The sequence below is a fragment of the Gobius niger genome (genome assembly GCF_951799975.1).
Source record: "Gobius niger genome assembly, chromosome: 5".
NCBI lineage: Eukaryota > Metazoa > Chordata > Actinopteri > Gobiiformes > Gobiidae > Gobius > Gobius niger.
Window position 1 is genome coordinate 15441974 of NC_136856.1, and position 19448 is coordinate 15461421.

Genomic DNA, 19448 nt, shown 5'->3' on the forward strand with positions numbered 1-19448 from the left:
ATGTATTTCATTCCAAATATACAGTGGGGAAAAAAAGTATTTGGTCAGTTACACATAGACATTGTATTGGATTTCCCCACTGTATATATATAAAACACAAAACACCAATGCTCAAAAGTACAAAAAAAAAGGTTTTCTAAAAAGCAATTGGGCCAAAACAGGCAACAGATATAACGCGTTATGCTTAACTAATACAGTTCAAAGCGTCCAACTCTTAAATCAATAGCAATAAAAGGGCATAGGCTCCTACCTGTTTCTCTGGCTGCAGTCCGGTCCAGCCTGAGTGTGTTGTGTACTGTGTAGGACTCTGTCCCTTTGATAAGCAGACCAGCAATGGGGAGAAGGACAAATGCAAGGACCACAGAAGGAGTGGGCAGAAGGGAGGGCTAGATTGGAGGATGAGACGCAGTAGATGAAGGGGAGTGAGGTGGTGCTGACAATGGACTGACCGGGAATAACAAGCGAGGTTTCCATGGAAATGGGCGATGATGAGTGCGTCCTCTATCAAGACCTGACGGCGTCACATTTAGGATGTGCACACTCACGTGACGACAAATAGATGAAAGTGATTGCAAAACGTTAATGGCTGGGTTGGACTGGAAGCCTTGACAATTCAAAAACTGAAAGGTCTAATGTGAAAACAGGCCTATCATTTCTGCAATAATCTGAAAATTAAAACATCGATCATGTTTATGGTGTGTAACACAATTTAGATAAACGTACTTGCACAAAATATATAAAAGGTCACAAATTCAAGAAAGAGTAGAAGGAGTAATACGTGAAACATGTAGCTATTACGGTGATAAGTCGCCATGAGTGTGAGGTTGGAGATTTATAAACAAAATGATCACAGTGTCGCTTTAAATATTCAACTGGAATGCGTTGAGTTAAGGATGTTTCTCTTCTATTCACAGGAGCTTCCTCTTAGCTCTTATGGTCAAAACCTGTAATAGATAGAAGACTTTAAATTAAAAAAAACAAAGCAGCAAAAATTGACCTATGTGCTATCTTGAAGGAGAACGTGTAAGCATGGTGATATAACAAGTGGCATAGAGGCTATTGATTGTGGACGGTCACATGTATTGGCTGGAGGCACTGGCCCAGTGTCCACAGAGACCACTAAAACAACACACTGATAATTGCCTGCTTGTGAAGGGCTTAATTAGGCTCTATACCGCCACCTGTTGGGCTTTGGTGAATATATATTCAAATATGCTGTCTATTTCTCCCCCCACCTCTTGATCTGTGCTAACTCTAGGCTTTTCAAACAGCCATTGTGATCTTTTCATCCAACTTGTAATTGGGCCCGGTCGTCCCGCTGGGTTCGCTCAACAGGAACCGAAGACTAATCCAAAATTTGAGTTACCATGGAGATGAGTGAGGAATTTTTATGATGATTTTTTTTTCTCCCCCCGCCAATAATGATTTTGTGATAGCACAGAGATGGCTGTGTGCTTTCTAAATGGCAGACAAATGGGACGTTCATTTGCATAATTTCCCCATTTTGAATTTATGTCAAGTGCGTTCAGATGGATGATTACGATTACAGACAAAGAAGACAACACAACACAGGGAAGATGTCCAAGGTCATTCTGAAGGACGGGCATGATCAACAAAGAAATATTAGAAGTGCACAAGGTTTGAAGCTGGTTTATGCTGGCATTTACTTAAAGGGACACTGCTTAAAATTTTGGACTGTACTGTTGCCATCAGTACAAAACATGCCCCTAATGACCAGCTCAACACAGAAAATGCTTTTACTGCAGTGGGTAATCAAAGAATAGATTTGGATGAGGACCTGACCTGTTTAAATATCCATGGAGACAAGCTGGAGACGTACCCACTCCCGGTAAAGTTACAGTCATGTCTATGGAGAGGTGAGCCGCTCACGGCAAAGGCATATGTTTTTTTGTACATTTATGAGGTAATTTTCAAGGATGAAAATATCTGACATAAACCAAATGGGTAACACTTTCCATTACGGGCCGGTAAGTCCATGGTACTTACAGTGGTAATTACTAGTAATGACAGTGGTACTTATTGTGGCACTAAAAGTGGTAATTACTAGTAATTGGGGATAGGGTTAGGGAGTCACAGAGTATCTCTCATTACTAAGAGATACAGGGGTAACTCTTAGTAATGAAGGTTGTACTTCTATTTACTATGGTACTTACTGGTAATTCAAGGATACTACAGCAGCAATTCATGGGTAGTAAATGGGGTACTTCTACAAACAGACTTAATTTCTAGGATTGTGTGACTATAAAACAGCATTGGGGAAAACAAGAAGTACAACCTTCATTACTAAGAGTTACAACTGTTTCTAGAAGTACATACCTTGCAATTCTCACTATAGTATCCTTTAAGTACCACAATAAGTACCTAGAATTACCACTGTAAGTACCACAATAAGCACCTAAGTACCACTATTATTACAAGTATTTACCACTGTAAGTACCACCATAAGTATCTAGAATGTCCACTGTAAGTACCACCATAAGCACCACTGTAAGTACCACAATATGTACCTCGAAGTACCAGTATTATTACTAGTATTTAGTACCACCATAAGTATCTAGAATTACCACTGTAAGTACCAAGGACTTACTGGCCCATAATGTAAAGTGTTACCCATACCTACATACATACCTGTTGTTATATTTAACCCAGACTTCTATTGGTTTATAATTAGACACTGTATTTTGTCAGTAGTTCTGTTTAGACCTGGTGTTTTAGTCCTTTTGTAGACTTGGTGTGGACTGGAAATAGTTCTGGTACCTGTTTAGATTTGGTGTCGGCGTGGTTTAGACTTTGTTTAGGCCCGATTAGGATGGTGCTTGAACCTAATGTAGAATGTTTCGTTGAGCTTGTTTGGATTTGCTCGTTGAACCCATTGAACAGCTCGGATGTGTACAGTAAACCTTTTAGCGCACGTCAATATAGAACCCCTTCAACGCGGGCCAGTTTTCTTTCCGTTCGAGTGAGACGGTGAAAGGCGCTTGTGAGTGTGGCCTAAATCACATCCTGAAGCCTGTGATCAAAGTCAAAGCATTCTGCGTGTCTCTTTGAAGACGCCATAACGAAGCTGCTCGGCTCAAATTGCTCTCTAACAAATGACTGCGTTCGTGCGTTTGGCGGCGGGAAACACATGGCGCGCGCATCTGGACATTACACGTGTCATATGGCCAACTGCCTCTGCTCCCCGGGATAATGACAGGAGCGCACTGTAACGAGAGCACAGACAAATTAATACGCTCACTGTAAAAACAACAGTCTGCAGCTGCAAATTAGTCATACCCCCCTGTGTTATTTCCTGTTGGCGGAGGAGAATTGCCTTGAAGATTTGATATCTTGCTCTGCCATGCTCCCACAGTAAACTTCAGCGTCTTTTATGCCTAATTATCAATTCTTGAAACGTGTAAGCACTTGTCTTTCGCAAGAAAAAGGGTAGCAGGCTAAAAGTTGAATTTGCTGCGGCTGCAATTACTACAAACAGGCCCGGGGGGTTTCTGCATCGCTTGTGTTAAAGCTATATTAAGGTTATATTGCACTTTTCACCAGATGAAGAAAAACGAATAAGATAATACCACAAAACGCATCTTTCAGTGTGGCTCGCTTATCCTCGGTCCTGACTCGTAACTTTGCTAGAAACGGGACTTCACCGACTTGTCTCCATGGAGATGTTGCTGCATTGCTTTAAGTACACGAGGCAAAATATGACGTTTAAAAACCTCATGTTCACTTTTATTGGATTAAGTGTGTTCCGAACATAAACTGGACTAAGGTCTGGACTTTGCCCGGCAAGTTTTTTCTCACCAATAAAATAAAATAAATCTCCTTCAAAATTGTTCTCAAGTTTTACCCGGTAAAACAGTATTTAAAGAGGGGGTATTATGCTTTTTTCAATCACATAGCACACGTCTATAACACACTACAATGATGACAAAACCTGACCCTTTCCGACACGCCCCCTCCACACGCTGTCTGTGGCATCAGCGGGGAGGGGGTTCTGCTGAGGAGCAGTGGTTTGTTACTCGGCTGGTGACGAAAGCTCGGAGGCGTCTCCAGGAGGTGGGGGCGTTCCTAGGAGGACTCAGGCAAACCTATCCCTAAAATGGCTGCCATCAGAGTTTTTACAGATTACTCAAAAATATGTGAATGTGCCAAGGCAACACTTCAGGCATGTTTTTAATGAGGGAGTCACATAATAACATGATGTAAAGCTTGAAAAAGTCAATTTCGCATAATACCCCCCCTTTAAGAAGATTCAAGAAAGACTTGGACATTAGTTGCGCGTTTTGTGGATCCCATCCAGAAACTGTTTCTCATTTATTTTGGACCTGTTCAGTAATTCAGACATTTTGGAAAGACGTCACATGTCTTTTTGTGTCTAAGTTATGCAACAATTATACAATGTATTATGAGCATGTTGCTCTTGGGTTCTTTACAAGTGACTTAATGAGTCCTGACAAGATGTTTATTGTCAACCTAACCATTATTTTGGGAAAATTTTATATTCATAAGTGTAAATTTGCAAACAAAGCCCCTGTATTTTATGTTTTTCAAAAATAACTTGATATGTATATAAAAAGCGTTGAGCCATGTACTAACAGAAAGGCTGCTAAAACCATTGAAATCTGGTCACAATATATGTACAGTTTTTTTTTATTTGTATTTATTTATTTATTTTTTGTTAATTTCCTTTCCCTCTGGCAAGTTTGATGTATTTTGCACAAATTACCTCATGTTTTTTATGGAATGTATGTGCAACATTTCAATAAAAAAATAAATAAAATAAAAATATGACATTTAAATACATTAGGTCCTCTTCCAAACTCTTTATTTTGAAAATCCATTGCAAACATAGCAGTGCTGTTACTTTACTTACTCTTATGATGTAGCAAAATAGCTTGGAATACTCCGCAGTGTGGCTTTAAAGTGTACACACGATAGAGTTCGGGTAAAGTCACTGTTACCATGGAGATTATGGGTGCTATAAACTATTCCTTAGAGTAGTAAACAAAGTTCTTACGTCCTATGGAGTATGAATGGATCATGCTGAGATATGTTCTTACGTGAGCTTAGACGAGTTGATGCGTACCTGTCTGGTCTTTGTGTGTGCCCTCAGCCACGCAAAAAGACCAAAGATGTGGTTAGCATTTGGCCTCTCCCAGTGTATTCCTATAGCTCCAAACGGGGTTAAGTTAGAAGCGACTATGCTCTTCCACGGGCACACACAAAGACCAGACAGGCATCAACTCTCCCCACGCTCAGTAAGAACATATCTCAGTATGGAAGAACGGTGGCCTGTTCCTTTAAAGGGACTAAATGCAAGTTGGTCATTTTTATATTCACTACTGCCACCTCAGGTCTATATTAAGCTCGTGCACGACGCCACTTTGGACCCGAATTAACACCTTTTCGAGCGACAGTGCAGGATTTTAGAGGCAGTTGTGGTGAATAGGTCTGGACTCATTCTACACATTAGGACATTGCTGGAACATGTATGTGGAGGAAAAGACTTAATTTTACATTTTTTAAACTCCATATAGTCCCTTTAACATTAGCTGTGAACTTAAGTGGAGCCAAATGTTTTGATGTGAACAATAACTCCACCAATTGTTTATTATTTCTGGAAATCCCATGATGCTTACATTGCATCACAATCTTGAACTCTATAGACTGTAGGATACACAATATTTAATAGCCTACATCAGTTTGTATAAAGAACAGTCCCAGCTTTTTATTATTTTATTTTCAAATGCCTAATAGTGACACATATGTTGCAGACAGTTGTCTATATACAATAACATAGTATTCATAGTATTCTTATAGGATATACATGGATGGTGTTTAAACCAGATGCACCAGACAGAACAGGACTGGGAAAAACATACATTCACAACTAATTTACAGTTTGTAGCAACAATTCTCACACAAACTACATCACACGTGGACATTTTCATAAAAATGACACAGAATGTAAAAATGGAACGTGCATGATCTTGCATCTTCACAAATTGGTGACATTTTTGTTGGACCTTGATGTTTGGTCACTTCTTCCTGTTCACAATGTTATTACAAATCCAGTTCATGCCATCCTGTAGAAAAGAAAAGAAAAATAATTTGCTGAGTTGCTATTAGCATGTCACATTTGGGTCTTTTGAGAGACTTGCCTATAAAAATGTATGTCTAATTTACAAATAAACCTCCTGTACAAACTGATGTACGAGACCAGACACAAAAAGACCCATTTTGTGTGCGTTTGACTTGAGATGGCCTGATGCTAAATCAACACAATGGTGCGGATGTCTGACCTGGACGCCCTCCCCGGACACGGCGGAGCAGGCCTGGATCTGCCACTCCCTGTCCCGGTATGTGTGCAGGTTGAGCCCCTCTGCGATCTCGCTGGCTGGAGACGCCGTGGCCAGGTCTTGTTTATTGGCAAAAATGAGAACGGGGACGCCCTTGAGGTTTTCCTCGTCAATCAGCTCGGACAGCTCCTGCGTGCACGCGTGCAGAGAGAGACAGACATACATCACAGTCCACGGTGTCGAACAAAGGCCTTCACACTGTACAGGGAAGTCATCTCTCATTCTCCATTAATAAAGCATAAGGGCAAAATCTCACCAGTCCTGTCTCCTCAAATCGCTTCTTGTCAGCACTGTCAATAACATAAATCTACAACAAAGCATAAAAATGTAACAAAGAAAAATGTAAACTACAGGTATAATTGTATTGTTGCAGCATTTACCAAGAGGTCTGTGTTTTCCAGGTATTTTTTCCAGAAGGGCCTGATCTTTCTCTGTCCACCGATGTCCCAGACATTTAGCTTCATACCATGAGATGCCACACTTTTAATGTTGAAACCCTAGAGGAAATAGCAAAGAATTATTCACCCCACGCTGTATCCTGTACCAACCATGTGATCGCTACATTTGATTTTAAGATGATTACTGCTGTAGCAAATCAAATAAAGTAAGTCTAGAAAAAGTCTACAAAAAATAATCAAAATGTATGAGCCAACTTCACAAACAAAAGTGCAAGTCGGCGGCTGCACGTATTGTCCTGCATTATTTAGTTTCAATTTGACCTTTATTTTACCAGGAACGCCTCACTAAAATTTACTGAAAGGGTCCTAATCCTAGTGGAACCCTATTGTGCATGTTTTGTGCCAGTCTGTCACAAGTGTACAAAGTGTTGCATCAGGATCCAATGTAAAATCCTCACCAAGTCTACACTCAAAGCTCTTCACAGTAGAATGACGCTGAATTGCTGAGGCAACAACAGGAACGTTATACATGTTTTAAAAGTTTGACAAACCATATCGTTTAATCTTTGCTTTGAAACTTTCCTCTTTCTTTCACGCTATTTTTTCTGTGTTGAGGAGCTTGTGTAACCTCTCCATCCTGACAGCTTTAGATAAGAGTGGACAGATCCGCTGCGTGCATGTGATTATATGTCAAGTGTGATTTAGATTTGCAATGATTATTGCCAAGTTGTTGCCAATGGGCCTCTCTACGCTCAATTGACCTGCACTTTCCTGGCGGCACTTGTGCTCTAGTACGTCTGTGAGTAACGTAACTGCATTGGGTAAGCACCTCAAAGTTAAATAACCTCAACTTATAGGGTTTTAAAGTTCATGTGGGGACGTGACTGTTAAATATGGGCGACTTATCAGAGCATTTGCCCAGTTATTCTTCTAGTCATTTAAAGATCCATTATTTCATTTTTGCAGAACGTAACAAAAGCAAAGGTCATGTGAATCCTATTACGGCGGAAGGGAGCATGGTCCAGCTGGTCGTACAAGATTAGATTCAATCCCCCAGCCTTTTGTAATGCTGCCCACTGCACTGTGCTGTGCGATGTGAACACAAAAAAAGAGCATTCTGGACGAAAAGATGGTATTAAGAACAAGTTGTACCTGTGTGTGTTTTTGACCTACTGGATAAAGAAAACACTGTTGCACATGTTTGCATTTTGTTTTACGCGCTTACTTGTGTCGGCGTGATGGTGTTAACATCTTCTGAGGCGAGGCTCTTCAGCAAAGTGGTCTTCCCTGCGTTGTCCAGTCCCAGAAGCACTATCCTGACCTCCTGCTCTGTGGAGCCCTTTAGCTTCTCGATTACAGAGAGTAAGCCCTACACACAAGAGAACAACGTGGCACGGAGATGAATAGGTCTATAAATGTTTGCACGATAATTCACACTGTTTTAGCATTCTCTACATACCTCATTATTTATACAGTTTACCTATCTGGGGAAAGAGCACTCCTGACAGGTCATTTGTCACCGGGCGTTTCAATTTAGTGACTATTTGTGACTTGAATAACATGGAGGAAGGAGGACGCTGGAGTGCCCTGTAGCTATTATCACGATCTGAGCAAACTATGACCAAATCAATTACGCTAGCACTCTAAAGACAGAAATGAACATTACAGGCAAATTCATACAACTTCCTCTATTTGTCTGTCCTGTGGGCTTTTATTAGCTTCAGTGCTGGCCTTGTAACACTTAATCTGTGGCCTAATTTGGAATAAAGCTCACTGTTGATGAGTGCCCCATTGACATAATTAGAACTCTATTCACATAATCAAGAAGGAAGAAATTAGTATCTACTAGCTCTTCACTTGTGTGGCAAATCCCATGAAATATGAGCAATTAGGTGTGCTCACGGTGTCTAAAGTAATAAAAAAAGATCAATACAAATTGTACACACATAGAAGAAGGTTTTTTTTGGGGCATATCCACGTGGAAGCTTTAAAAAGTAATTTTGTGCACATCCTTAGCACTAGTCCAGACTTCTTACCTTCTGAGCTTCTCCCATCGTGCTGTCTCCCCTGTGGCCTCTCTGAAGGCTCCAGCTACATTCTCCAGTGAAGCTCACCCAGGTGTTGTTAGCTATCCAGGTCACCCAGGTTAGCTATCCGCAAAAGCCTACCTAAGGTGCTCCCTGCTTATTCCCACTATTCACCTAGTTTTAGGTGTGTGATAGTCTGGCTCTAACTGTTAATTTGCTCCTCAGGGTTAGCAAGCAGGAAGAAGGGGGAGGCTGGAGATGGGACTTGGGATTAGGAGGCCAGAATTAGCCTTGGTCATCCGTGCACAGGCCACACCGCGCACTCACCCCACCCCCAGGGCGCTGTCTGCCTGCTGCCTCTCCACTTTGCACTAGCTTTACCTGGATTATCCCTGTTGCCACCTGCTATAGGAGGCTTTCCTACAGTAACTGCAACACATAGGCACAAGTGCACAAAAACAACAACATGTATGAAAACAGGATCAAGGCAAAATGCTTTAATGGACAACAACTCTTATGGCTTAAACTTTGAAGGATTAGGTCGTGCAAGATATTTTTCAAATCCCCCTCTTATAAGGCAGAGGGCAGCAATATCGTCCCGTGTATCCATTACATGACTGTCGTCCCAAAGCGGCTCTGCGCGCAGTGATGTGCATAGCTGTGAGCAGAGCGTTCGAGCAGGATTAGTCTCGCCACGCCTGCCTCTCTGGATTAAAACATTTGTAGCCTCTTTTTTTCCCCCTCAACACAACAGGCTTTGTGGGGCTCGGGCGTGGCCAGTGCTGCTGCTGCGCAACACAATAGACACTGATACCTGGATCACTGGCTCACAAGCAAGTGTTAGTAGTTGTGATGCCGGCTTGTACTGGCGCTACTCAGAAGTCTTTTGCTGATCTAATTCTGGCCTTTTAAAAGCAGTTTTATTTTAAATGTTATTATTAATTGCAGATAATCTGATTTTTACATAAATGCTTAGTCCCTGTTTGGATTTTCACTAAGGCTGGTCTGATTCATGTTAGACTTTGGAGATAGATTTGCCCTTCATATGTTAATGCAAGTTTGTTCTTATATTTAGATATGGGTCGGCCTTATCTAGTCCACAACAGTTTATTGTTTGACATATAAATATCTGTGGAGTTTACAGGATGGGTAAAACTAACAGCTTTAGTGTCTATGTATAAAGCAACAGAATATACAGCACAATACATAACAGCGGTGTGAAACATGAGAGCATGTGTTGAGTGGCTGCTACTTGGTCTATGTTGGTGTTGGGTTTGGTGCTGGGCCAGTGGGCTGCAAATTCTGAGCTCTCCGCATTTCCTGCAGCCTCTGCTTGTTCCTCAACTGGTTCTTGACTGTAAATAAATGAATAAACACATGAACAACAACTCCTTAGTAACTAATGTCAAAGTTCAGTTATAGCTCAGGACAAAGGACTCACCTTTGTCTCTGTGCATCTTGATCTTCATTGAGACCCCCATAATGACGATCAAGGCAAAAGCAGCACATCCACAGATCACCACGATGATGATGTTGTTGTCTGTGAGAGAGGAAGAGGACGGAGGTCCATTTTAGACTCACGTTACATACAATATGCTTAAATAAACGAAACCACCAGCAGGGGAGTGTTTGCTTCTGATAGGCCATCCTAATCAGATGGGCTGAGACATCTTACTGGGCTTATTTTACGTAACCTACATGTCGTCAGAGATAAAGTATATCGGAAAAAAAAGGCAATAAATAAACATAAATGGAATTTTTACAAGTTCACCAGAAGGCTGAAATTTCAACCTAGGATGTCTATAGGGCAAGGCGATATGGCTTAAAATCTATATCACAATATAAAAAAGATATATTTGACGATATAATTGACAATAGGTGACGTTCACGATTTAGATGTGTGATGATGTCATAATGTCAGGTGGAGGGCAGGGCCAATAAAACTCTGTGGGAGAAATGCAGTTTTTTGGAAGAAATCTCCAAAATGAAAATGAACAAATGATTTTCCTCATCAGTATTTGACAGTGATTGGAGTCACAAACCTGACATATTATTTTTATGTCTGAAAGTCCTTTCCATTGGTAAACATCACGCTCATGTTTTCGCATATTGTCACCACTTTTGGACACCATCAAGAGAAAATAATCGGATAATGAGCTTTGAGACAGTTTTTGTTTCATGTCGATTCTTCCAGTAATGATTGAGATATTAACCAAAAACAAAGACAAAAAATTCGACAATTCGCCAGTTACCACAGTTACCATAGTTACTGTCATGGAATTTTCAGTTGCCCTCCACCTCAATTTTAAACTATAGGCAGAATGAACGCAACCTATGGACAACTTACTTAAAAATCTAAGCCTTACACCTATTGGGAAGATTAATTCAGTGATATTTTATTCCTTTTATTGTAACGGCATACTAATTTCCTCGTAAATATGATCTACTTAAGCAGTTTACATCCTTCATCCTTTTTAGGCACCTGTCCCCGTGTTCTACAGTCAGTGTTTGTGCTGCTCTGATGGACCTGAGCATAACGTAAATTATATTGTGTCCACAACGATATAAAACATTACCACGATATCAAAAAATGATATCACGATAACGATATGCGATACGATATGGACCACCCCTAATATCTACCCCCACTCGGCCACCCTGATGGAAAAGTCTGCACATGAAACACACAATTATAAGAGAAGAGCCTACACATACACATGCATATAATATAAAGGGTTAAACACATTTAATTTAGCAACTAACTTAATTCGATGAGCCCGTGTTCAAGTGGGACCTGAACTTCACCCTTTGAGAACAAGACTTACTGTGGAGAGTGACACCGTGTGGAGTGGACGTGTAATTGCCACAGTCATTGTGGACCACACAGACGTACTGGCCCGCATTCGCAGAGAAAGCCTTCTTTATGATGAACTCGCTCTTCTGTTGTCCCTTGATTATCACGTTGTCCTTTCTCCACTCGTATGTGACATTGAGCTGGTCAGGCACGTTGTGGACACATGTGAGAGAGACGCGCTCGGCCTCCTCCACCTCAGACCCGGAGCCGTTAATGGATACGTTGAAGTCTGTTCACAGAGAATACATTAGGGATGGAAAAGCACTTTCACTATCACTATTTCTATTGCAATTTAGAGTTGAAATCCTGATAGTTCGGGATCACATTTTAAACACATCGAGAAGCTTCACCATTTATAACAGGGGTGTCCAAACTTTTTTCATGGGGAGTGCCTATCGAAGTGCACACGAGGTGAAGTGATCGGTGGTTAGTGCCGCGAAACCTTCGACTAGCAGATGTTTAAATTGTGCCCCATACCTTTATTTATGCTTAAAAACCTTCATGCCATCTCGGTCACACAATATAATGTTAGTTCTTAGGTTATAATTGAGTAGAATTGTTACATTTAAAATCAAAAGGATCATCTCTGGTGATGTGCACCAATTCAGCAAGAAGGCAGAGGGCCACCAAAGATTGGTCTGAGGGCCGCATTTGGCTGAAAAGAAGACTGAAATATGAGCTGCTAAACGTATTACATGTATTTAAAGGCATACTACAGAGTTATGCTGCGGAGCTAGCAGGTGTTATAAAATTTGGTTGTGAGCAGAGGACACCAAATTAAAGCAACACTGCGGAATATTCCAGATTATATGTTGCTAAATCAAAACAGCAGCTAAACTGTTATAAAACAAACAAACAAACAAACTTGCAAATAGTGCCAAGTATGCTCCGAATTATCAGCTAGGCACAGACAATGCAGCATGACCTAATGTCTAAAATTATGTTTGTCAAACCTGCTTTGAATACATGTTTGGCTTCGAATAGTCAACGAAAATCAGCAAAATCTCCATTTAACCTATTTATTGCATAAAATGTATTGCAGTTAGTATGGAAACGACTGAAAAACTGCAGCATTTTGCCCATTCAAATTGTTTCAGTGCTAGAACATATTATATAAAGTTACACATAGTTCAAATATAAGCCTCATTACCTATTTTGCAGCTTTCTTCAACGGTGGATACTAGAAAAATATAAAAACTACCGTTAATAATAAGTAATTCACATTTGCGTTATGGCACAGCAAGGGTTCTCAGTCTGTCAGTCAGTCATCAGAGGTGCCATGTTTAATCTTTAATCGAACCCATGCGTTGTACAATTGTTTTATGTATGATACAAACCACAAGAAGATGATGTATTGCAGGTCTTGTTACAGGTTTCTGAAAGATTAAAGAATACGAGTCACTGCTCTTTATGCGTAATAATGATAAGACTTAATAATATACGATAAGATAGCCTTAAGTCTTATTAAGATAGAATTAGTATGACTTAATAATGAAGGACAATATTACCAGTCACATTTGCGCCTTCAATGGAACACTTCAGGCACTTTTTAGGTACACATTTTGTAGAGCAGACATACACTACAATGACTGGGAGACAATTACATAAGTGATAACATAATAGTATAATATAAACATCACTAAAATTATATTATTTCTATTACTTACCACCAGCCAGAATGTACAAGAAAAACACTTTGAAAAACATCCTGCGAAATGGAATGTTTTATTATATTATCATGACATCGAAATGTATGAAAGAATATTAAAGAAAACACACACAAAACCTGGTCTGTACCTGACGATGCTGCGTCCACATATGGGTGGTGGACAGCTTTGCATACATAGTTGCCCTTTGGATCTAATGCGGAGGTGATCACACGACTGATAGCAATGCAAATCATTCCAAAACTGGAAACTATATGCTCACCAGTAGGACTAGTGTTTGCATCCTTAAGAGGAAGTACCATTTACACAATAATGGTCAATGCTGTAGTTTGCCTATTTGCAAACTCTTTCCACCAGGAAGCAAAACACCGGGGAAATGTGTTTTTCTTTTTTGCAAATCAACACTCAATGGACACATCTGGGCCTATTTGCAACAATTACCAATAATAGAACCTGCAGACCCGGAGCCAGGAAAGATCCACGACGGTGAAGCGGATTCACCGTGATCGTGCGCCCTCTGCTGGTAGGAGCGGATCCAACACGGTATTATTTGTTAATATTTTATGTTTTAAAATTATTGTTAGGGTTAGTTTAGGGTCGTGACTAGGGTTAGGTTAAGATTAGGGTTAGATCAAGGTCGTAGGGATTAGGTTTAGGTTAGGATTATGGCAAGGGTCGTTTAGGAGCAACAATAACAAGCAATTCCTATGCTGTTAGAAGTTATGTTATCTTTATCAATCAACAGAAACATCTAGTTACACTTCCCAAATTTGTTCATACGATTTTTTTGTTTTTTTGCTTTTATGATCAAATTGCGTTTAGTAGATCAACACATCACAATCAGCCTTCCTAAAAACTGATCGGTCTAGATCCGTCTTATCCAGCTCGGTAGATCTGTCTATGTTCTCGGCTCGTTCTGCAGCTTTACCCTATGGCTAATGTAATTACACCTTAAAACCAGCAGAGGGTGCAGTTGACCATCCATTTCGGGTCGCACAAAAAAAAAAAACTAAACTAAAAACATTAAAACAAATCTTAAAATAATCCTGTTTGTTGTGTGGATCACTTATATCACACCGTATTGCCTAATCAGAAACCTCGACATTTTAGATGACAGCATTAGCGCATACAAGAGCAAACGCGTGCGGGTCTAATTTAGCGACTGCGCATGTCTGTATTTAAGGGTAATAATCAAAAAGCAGCTGTGATGGTCCATGTTCACATTTAGTCACCAGTGCCCGGCCCAGTGTCTTCTTCACTAACAATGGTCACTTTCAGGAGGCTTCACCACAGGCTGGTCCGACTGGCTAAAGCTGTCCCTCAAAAACCATTAAGGAAATATGCATTTTTTTGCACTGTTGCTCACGGTGCAAAGACTGTTCAAAAGGTATTTTTTTTTTTTTTTTTTTTTTTTTTTTTTTTTTTTTTTATTGAAATGTTGCACATACACTCCATAAAAAAACACGAGGTAATTTGTGCAAAATACATACAACTTGCCAGGGGGAAGGGAAATATACAATAAAAATAAAAATAAACTCTACATATATTGTGACCAGATTTCAATGGTTTTAGCAGCCTTTCTGTTAGTGCAAAGCTCAACACTTTTTATATACATATCAAGTTCTTTTTGAAAAACATAAAATACAGGGGCTTTGTTTGCAAATTTACACTTATGAATAAAAAATTTTCCCAAAATAATGGATAGGTTAACAATAAACATCTTGTCAGGACTCATTAATTCACTTGTAAAGAACCCAAGAGCGACATGCTCATAATACATTTTATAACTGTTGCATAACTTTGACACGAAAAGACATGTGACGTCTTTCCAAAATTTCTGAGTTACTGAACAGCTCCAAAATAAATGAGAAACAGTTTCTGGATGGGATCCACAAAACGTGCAACTAATGTCCAAGTCTTTCTTGAATCTTCTTAAAAACAGTTTTACCGGGTAAAACTTGTGAACAATTTTGAAGGAGATTTCTTTTATTTTATTGGTGAGAAAAAACTTGTTGGGCAAAGTCCAGACCTTAGTCCAGTTTATGTTCGGAACATACTTAATCCAATAAAAGTGAACATGAGGTTTTGTAGAGATTTCACATTGAAAGAGCGAGCGAATAGCCTTGTTACTGTTGCGCGATGATGAGAGACATAATCTTCCACAATGGGTTTCATTCAACTTAGGAAGAGAACATGAGTTACTGTAAGAGGAGCCATAGCATAACATTCGTACTCCACTGGGAACAGCCCTTGTGACCATTTCAAACTCTGCAGGTGGTACAGATATATTATAAATAGAACAAAAATCACAATACGTTAAAAAAGTTCCTTCTGGAGTCAAAAGTTGTTTCACAAGGATAATATTTTTCTCAAACCAAAATTTTAGAAACAAACTTTTGTTCTTGTACAAAATATCGGAGTTGTTCCAGATAGAATAACGTTGTGGAGAGAAATTGTGCTTATAAATCAAATTCCATGCAAGTAGAGCCTGCTTATGAAAATTTGATAGCTTTACAGGTAATTTGTTTATTCTAAAGTTACACAAGAGTAGAAAAGGGAGCCCCCCTAACTTATCAAACATAAATTTTGGTATAAAATTCCACATTGAAGTGTCGTCTTTTAGAAAGTTTTGTAACCATTTGACTTTCAGAACATTGTTAAGCGTTGAAAAATCGAGAAAATCTAGTCCTCCATTTTTTAGAGAATTAATAACTACAGACTTTTTGATATAATGGATCCGATTCTTCCATAGAAAATTCAGGAGTAAATGATCAATTTTCTTTGCATGTTTTTTATCTAGAGAGAGTGAGGAAGCAATGTAAACAAGTCTAGATATACCTTCTGCTTTGGATAAGAGACAACGACCCTTTAGTGACAGATCTCGCTGCAGCCAGCGATTGAACCTATTTTCAGTCTTTTTTACCATGGGATCAAAATTTATAGTTTCTCTGTCTTTTTGATCTTTAGCAATCTGTACACCAAGGTAAGTTACCTTATCTTTGATTGCAATGTTGTTAATTGATGATTGACCACAGTCCTTAAGACAAAACAGCTCACTTTTTTTTAAGTTTAAGTAAAGTCCTGATGCATTTGAAAATATCTCTATTATTTGAAGAGCTTTGGAAACCTGCGAGGAATCTTTCAAGAAAATGGCAGTGTCATCAGCGAGCTGACTTATTAAAATATTTTTATCAGCAATGGAAATGCCTTCAATGGTGCTTGATTTAATATATCTGCAAAAAATTTGCGCAACTATAAGAAAAAGATACACACTCACTGGACACCCTTGCCTTATGCCTCTTTCCAAAAGAAACCTACGAGTAGTGCCATTACTTAATTTAACAGAGCTATTTCCATGGGTGTAAAGAGTTTCAATGGCATTACACAGGTAACTTCCAAATCCTAGCTTTTCAAGACAATAAAAGATAAATGGGTGCTCAACAGTGTCAAAAGCTTTCAAAAAATCTAGAAAAAATATAAAGCTTTCATCAGCTATAAGGTCAGAGTAATCAATTAGGTCAAAAACTAGTCGTATATTATTTGAAATGCATCTACTTTTAATAAAACCAGACTGATTTTCATCTATGATTTTGTTCAAGATTTTTTTAAACCGCACAGCTAAGACTGAAGCTATTATCTTATAGTCATTATTTAAGAGACTTATAGGTCTCCAGTTATCTATTAGCAGAGTGTCTTTGTGAGGTTTTGGTATTAGTGAGATGACACCTTGGGTCATACTTGGAGGAAGAGCTGTATTTGTAAAGCATTCAGTATACACATGGAATAAAAACGGTGCCAATATATCTGAGAATTGTTTATAGAACTCCGCTGTAATGCCGTCACTACCAGGGGATTTGTTGCTTTTCAAATGATCAATAGCATCTACAATTTCTTGCAGGGTAATGGGGGTGTCACATATTAATCTGTCATCACTGCTTATTTCATTTAAACCATTTAAATGGGCAGTAAATGCTGACATTGCATCCTCACTAAACCTAGTTTTATACAAGTCTGAATAATATTCATAACAATGTTTAGATATTTCTTTTTTGTCATTTGTAATACTTCCATTTATATTTAATTGAAGCATAGAATTAAATTTCGCTTGTGATTTTTCTAGCCTAAAGAAATAAGCTGACATTTGTTCTCCATGCTCCATCCATCTCTGCCTAGATCTTATGAACGCTCCTTCTGCCTTGGCTTTATAAATGTTATCCAATTTATTTTGTAAATCTAACAGCTTCAGATTTTCTTCATCATTTAAACTTCCTGGAGGTAAACTCGAAAGTGCAGTGATTTCAGAGATGACTTCCTCTTCATATAAACGCCTAGAATTAGCATAGAGACTACCATATTTTCTCAAATATTTAGAAATTTCATATTTGAGAAGCTCCCAGTTAGGGCCATAAGTTTTCTCTTTTTGGGCTATGCTCCAAAACTTTTTAACAAGTTTTTCTATTTCTTCTTTCACACAGTTATGACTAAGCAATGAACTATTCATTTTCCAGAATCCAAAGTTCTTTGACTCGCTCTCACCTGGGAGAAAACTAATTTTCATAAATAACGCTTTGTGATCCGTTAGCGGTGTAGTTAGAATTGTAACATCTATTTTCTCTTTGTTTATAGAAATGGGAGTAAGCCAAAAATCAATACGCGATTGTCTGGACCCGTTCTTGTTGCTCCAAGTATATTGCCTGCAATCAGGGAACTTGTTCCTCCAAACATCAGATAGATTAAATTTGTCAATCAATAATTTCAGTCTCGAAATGTTTTTTGGAGGATGACCAGGAGGCCATCTGTCAACGCTTGAATCCAAAACAGTATTGAAGTCGCCCCCAATTAACACAAAGACATTTGGATATTTAGATATCCAAAGCATTAATTTTTCTTCTAAAACATCAAGCAGTTGATTATTCTCTGTGTTAGTGTTGAAACCATATACATTCACTAAGATGCTAATACAGTCATTACTTTTGATAATAAGCAATATAAAATGACCCTGAGCATCACATTCAGTTTGTAAGATATTACCCCTAAAGTTATTTTTTAAACAACAAACCCCTGCAGAAAATTCTGTCCCATGCGAGAACCAGAGATCATTCCCCCACTGAGCCTTCCAGAAGTTAACATCTTTAGCAAGGGAATGAGACTCCTGGAAGAAAACAAAGTCAGTCTTCTGCTGCTTTGCAAATAAAAATAAAGCTTTACGTTTTACAGTGTTCCTTAACCCCCTGGCATTTAATGATAGAACAGACAAAGACATAAACAAAGAAGTAACAAATAAAATAAACTTTTTAGGTTGTAATTAAATGTAGACCCAAATAAGTCGAGAGCAACGCGTCCACACAAATGTAACAACAAAGTATGTGAAAATAAGTCATTTTTAGAACATAGTAGTGCCCTTATTGAGTAGAACCAGAACCAGCAATGTCCATCAGCTTAAGCCATTCTTGCCATTAAAAGTGCACTTAATCTCTGTAAACAGCCTTACGTAGACATTACAGATCAGGAATGATGATTTCGCCTTCTCCTTTGATGAAAGCTCTGGCACCGGAGTAGTAAGCCACTTTCCCCTCAGCACGAGCCTTCTGCACCCCCGGGTACAGCCGCTGTCTTCTCTCTCGATCCCCTTTAGAAAAGTCCAGCTGGAAACGCAAGCCATGATCTTTCAGATACGAGGATTCCCTTCCTGCCTTCCAGACCGCATCTTTGCATTCCCGTGACATAAAATGGAAGATGATAGGCCTGGGTCTCACTGATCCCGCGCCGAACTCCGCTCGCCTTTTTGCGCCGAGCCGATGGACTGCATCAATGCCTCGAACAAAATCTTCCCTCATAGCCGGCACAACCATTTGGCAGGTCTTTATCACAACTTGGCGGAGATTTTCCTGATCAGACTCAGGGACGCCCAGAAGCTTTAGGTTACACCTCCGAGAGTGGGATTCGAGCTCATCAATTCTTTTCTGAAGAGCCTTCACCGGTCCCTCTAATGAGTCGACTCGCTTTTCAATAACAGCCATCTTCAGGCTCACCTCTTTGAGATCATCTGCCATAGCAACCACCTTACTGTTGAGACCACTTATTTGATTCTCAATGTTGTCAGCCCTGGTATTAATCAGGTCGGCTAG

At 39.4% G+C, this 19448-nt stretch overlaps 2 protein-coding genes and 1 long non-coding RNA gene across 3 annotated transcripts in view; 1 reads left to right on the forward strand and 2 right to left on the reverse strand.

Annotated features, from left to right (window-relative positions):
* LOC306963050 (SLC35A4 upstream microprotein-like) overlaps positions 1 to 16978 on the forward strand; it is a 112240-nt gene extending 95262 nt beyond the window's left edge. Inside the window, exon 4 of the mRNA XM_079556489.1 lies at positions 16965 to 16978. The gene's annotated coding sequence lies outside the window, so the exon portion shown is untranslated. The remainder of the gene's footprint in view (positions 1 to 16964) is intronic.
* arl3l1 (ADP ribosylation factor like GTPase 3, like 1) lies at positions 6030 to 8979 on the reverse strand. The gene is made up of 6 exons (XM_079556817.1): positions 8809 to 8979; positions 7998 to 8141; positions 6755 to 6871; positions 6631 to 6681; positions 6318 to 6503; positions 6030 to 6101 (listed from the first exon to the last, which is right to left on the reverse strand). Exons 1-6 carry the CDS (start codon positions 8824 to 8826, stop codon positions 6054 to 6056), a joined length of 564 nt encoding a protein of 187 aa, XP_079412943.1. The 5' UTR covers positions 8827 to 8979; the 3' UTR covers positions 6030 to 6053.
* Positions 10008 to 11692, reverse strand: LOC306963140. The gene is made up of 3 exons (XR_013792889.1): positions 11625 to 11692; positions 10241 to 10339; positions 10008 to 10154 (listed from the first exon to the last, which is right to left on the reverse strand). It is a non-coding gene; the product is annotated as an uncharacterized lncRNA (long non-coding RNA).
* Positions 16979 to 19448: the final 2470 nt, after the last annotated feature.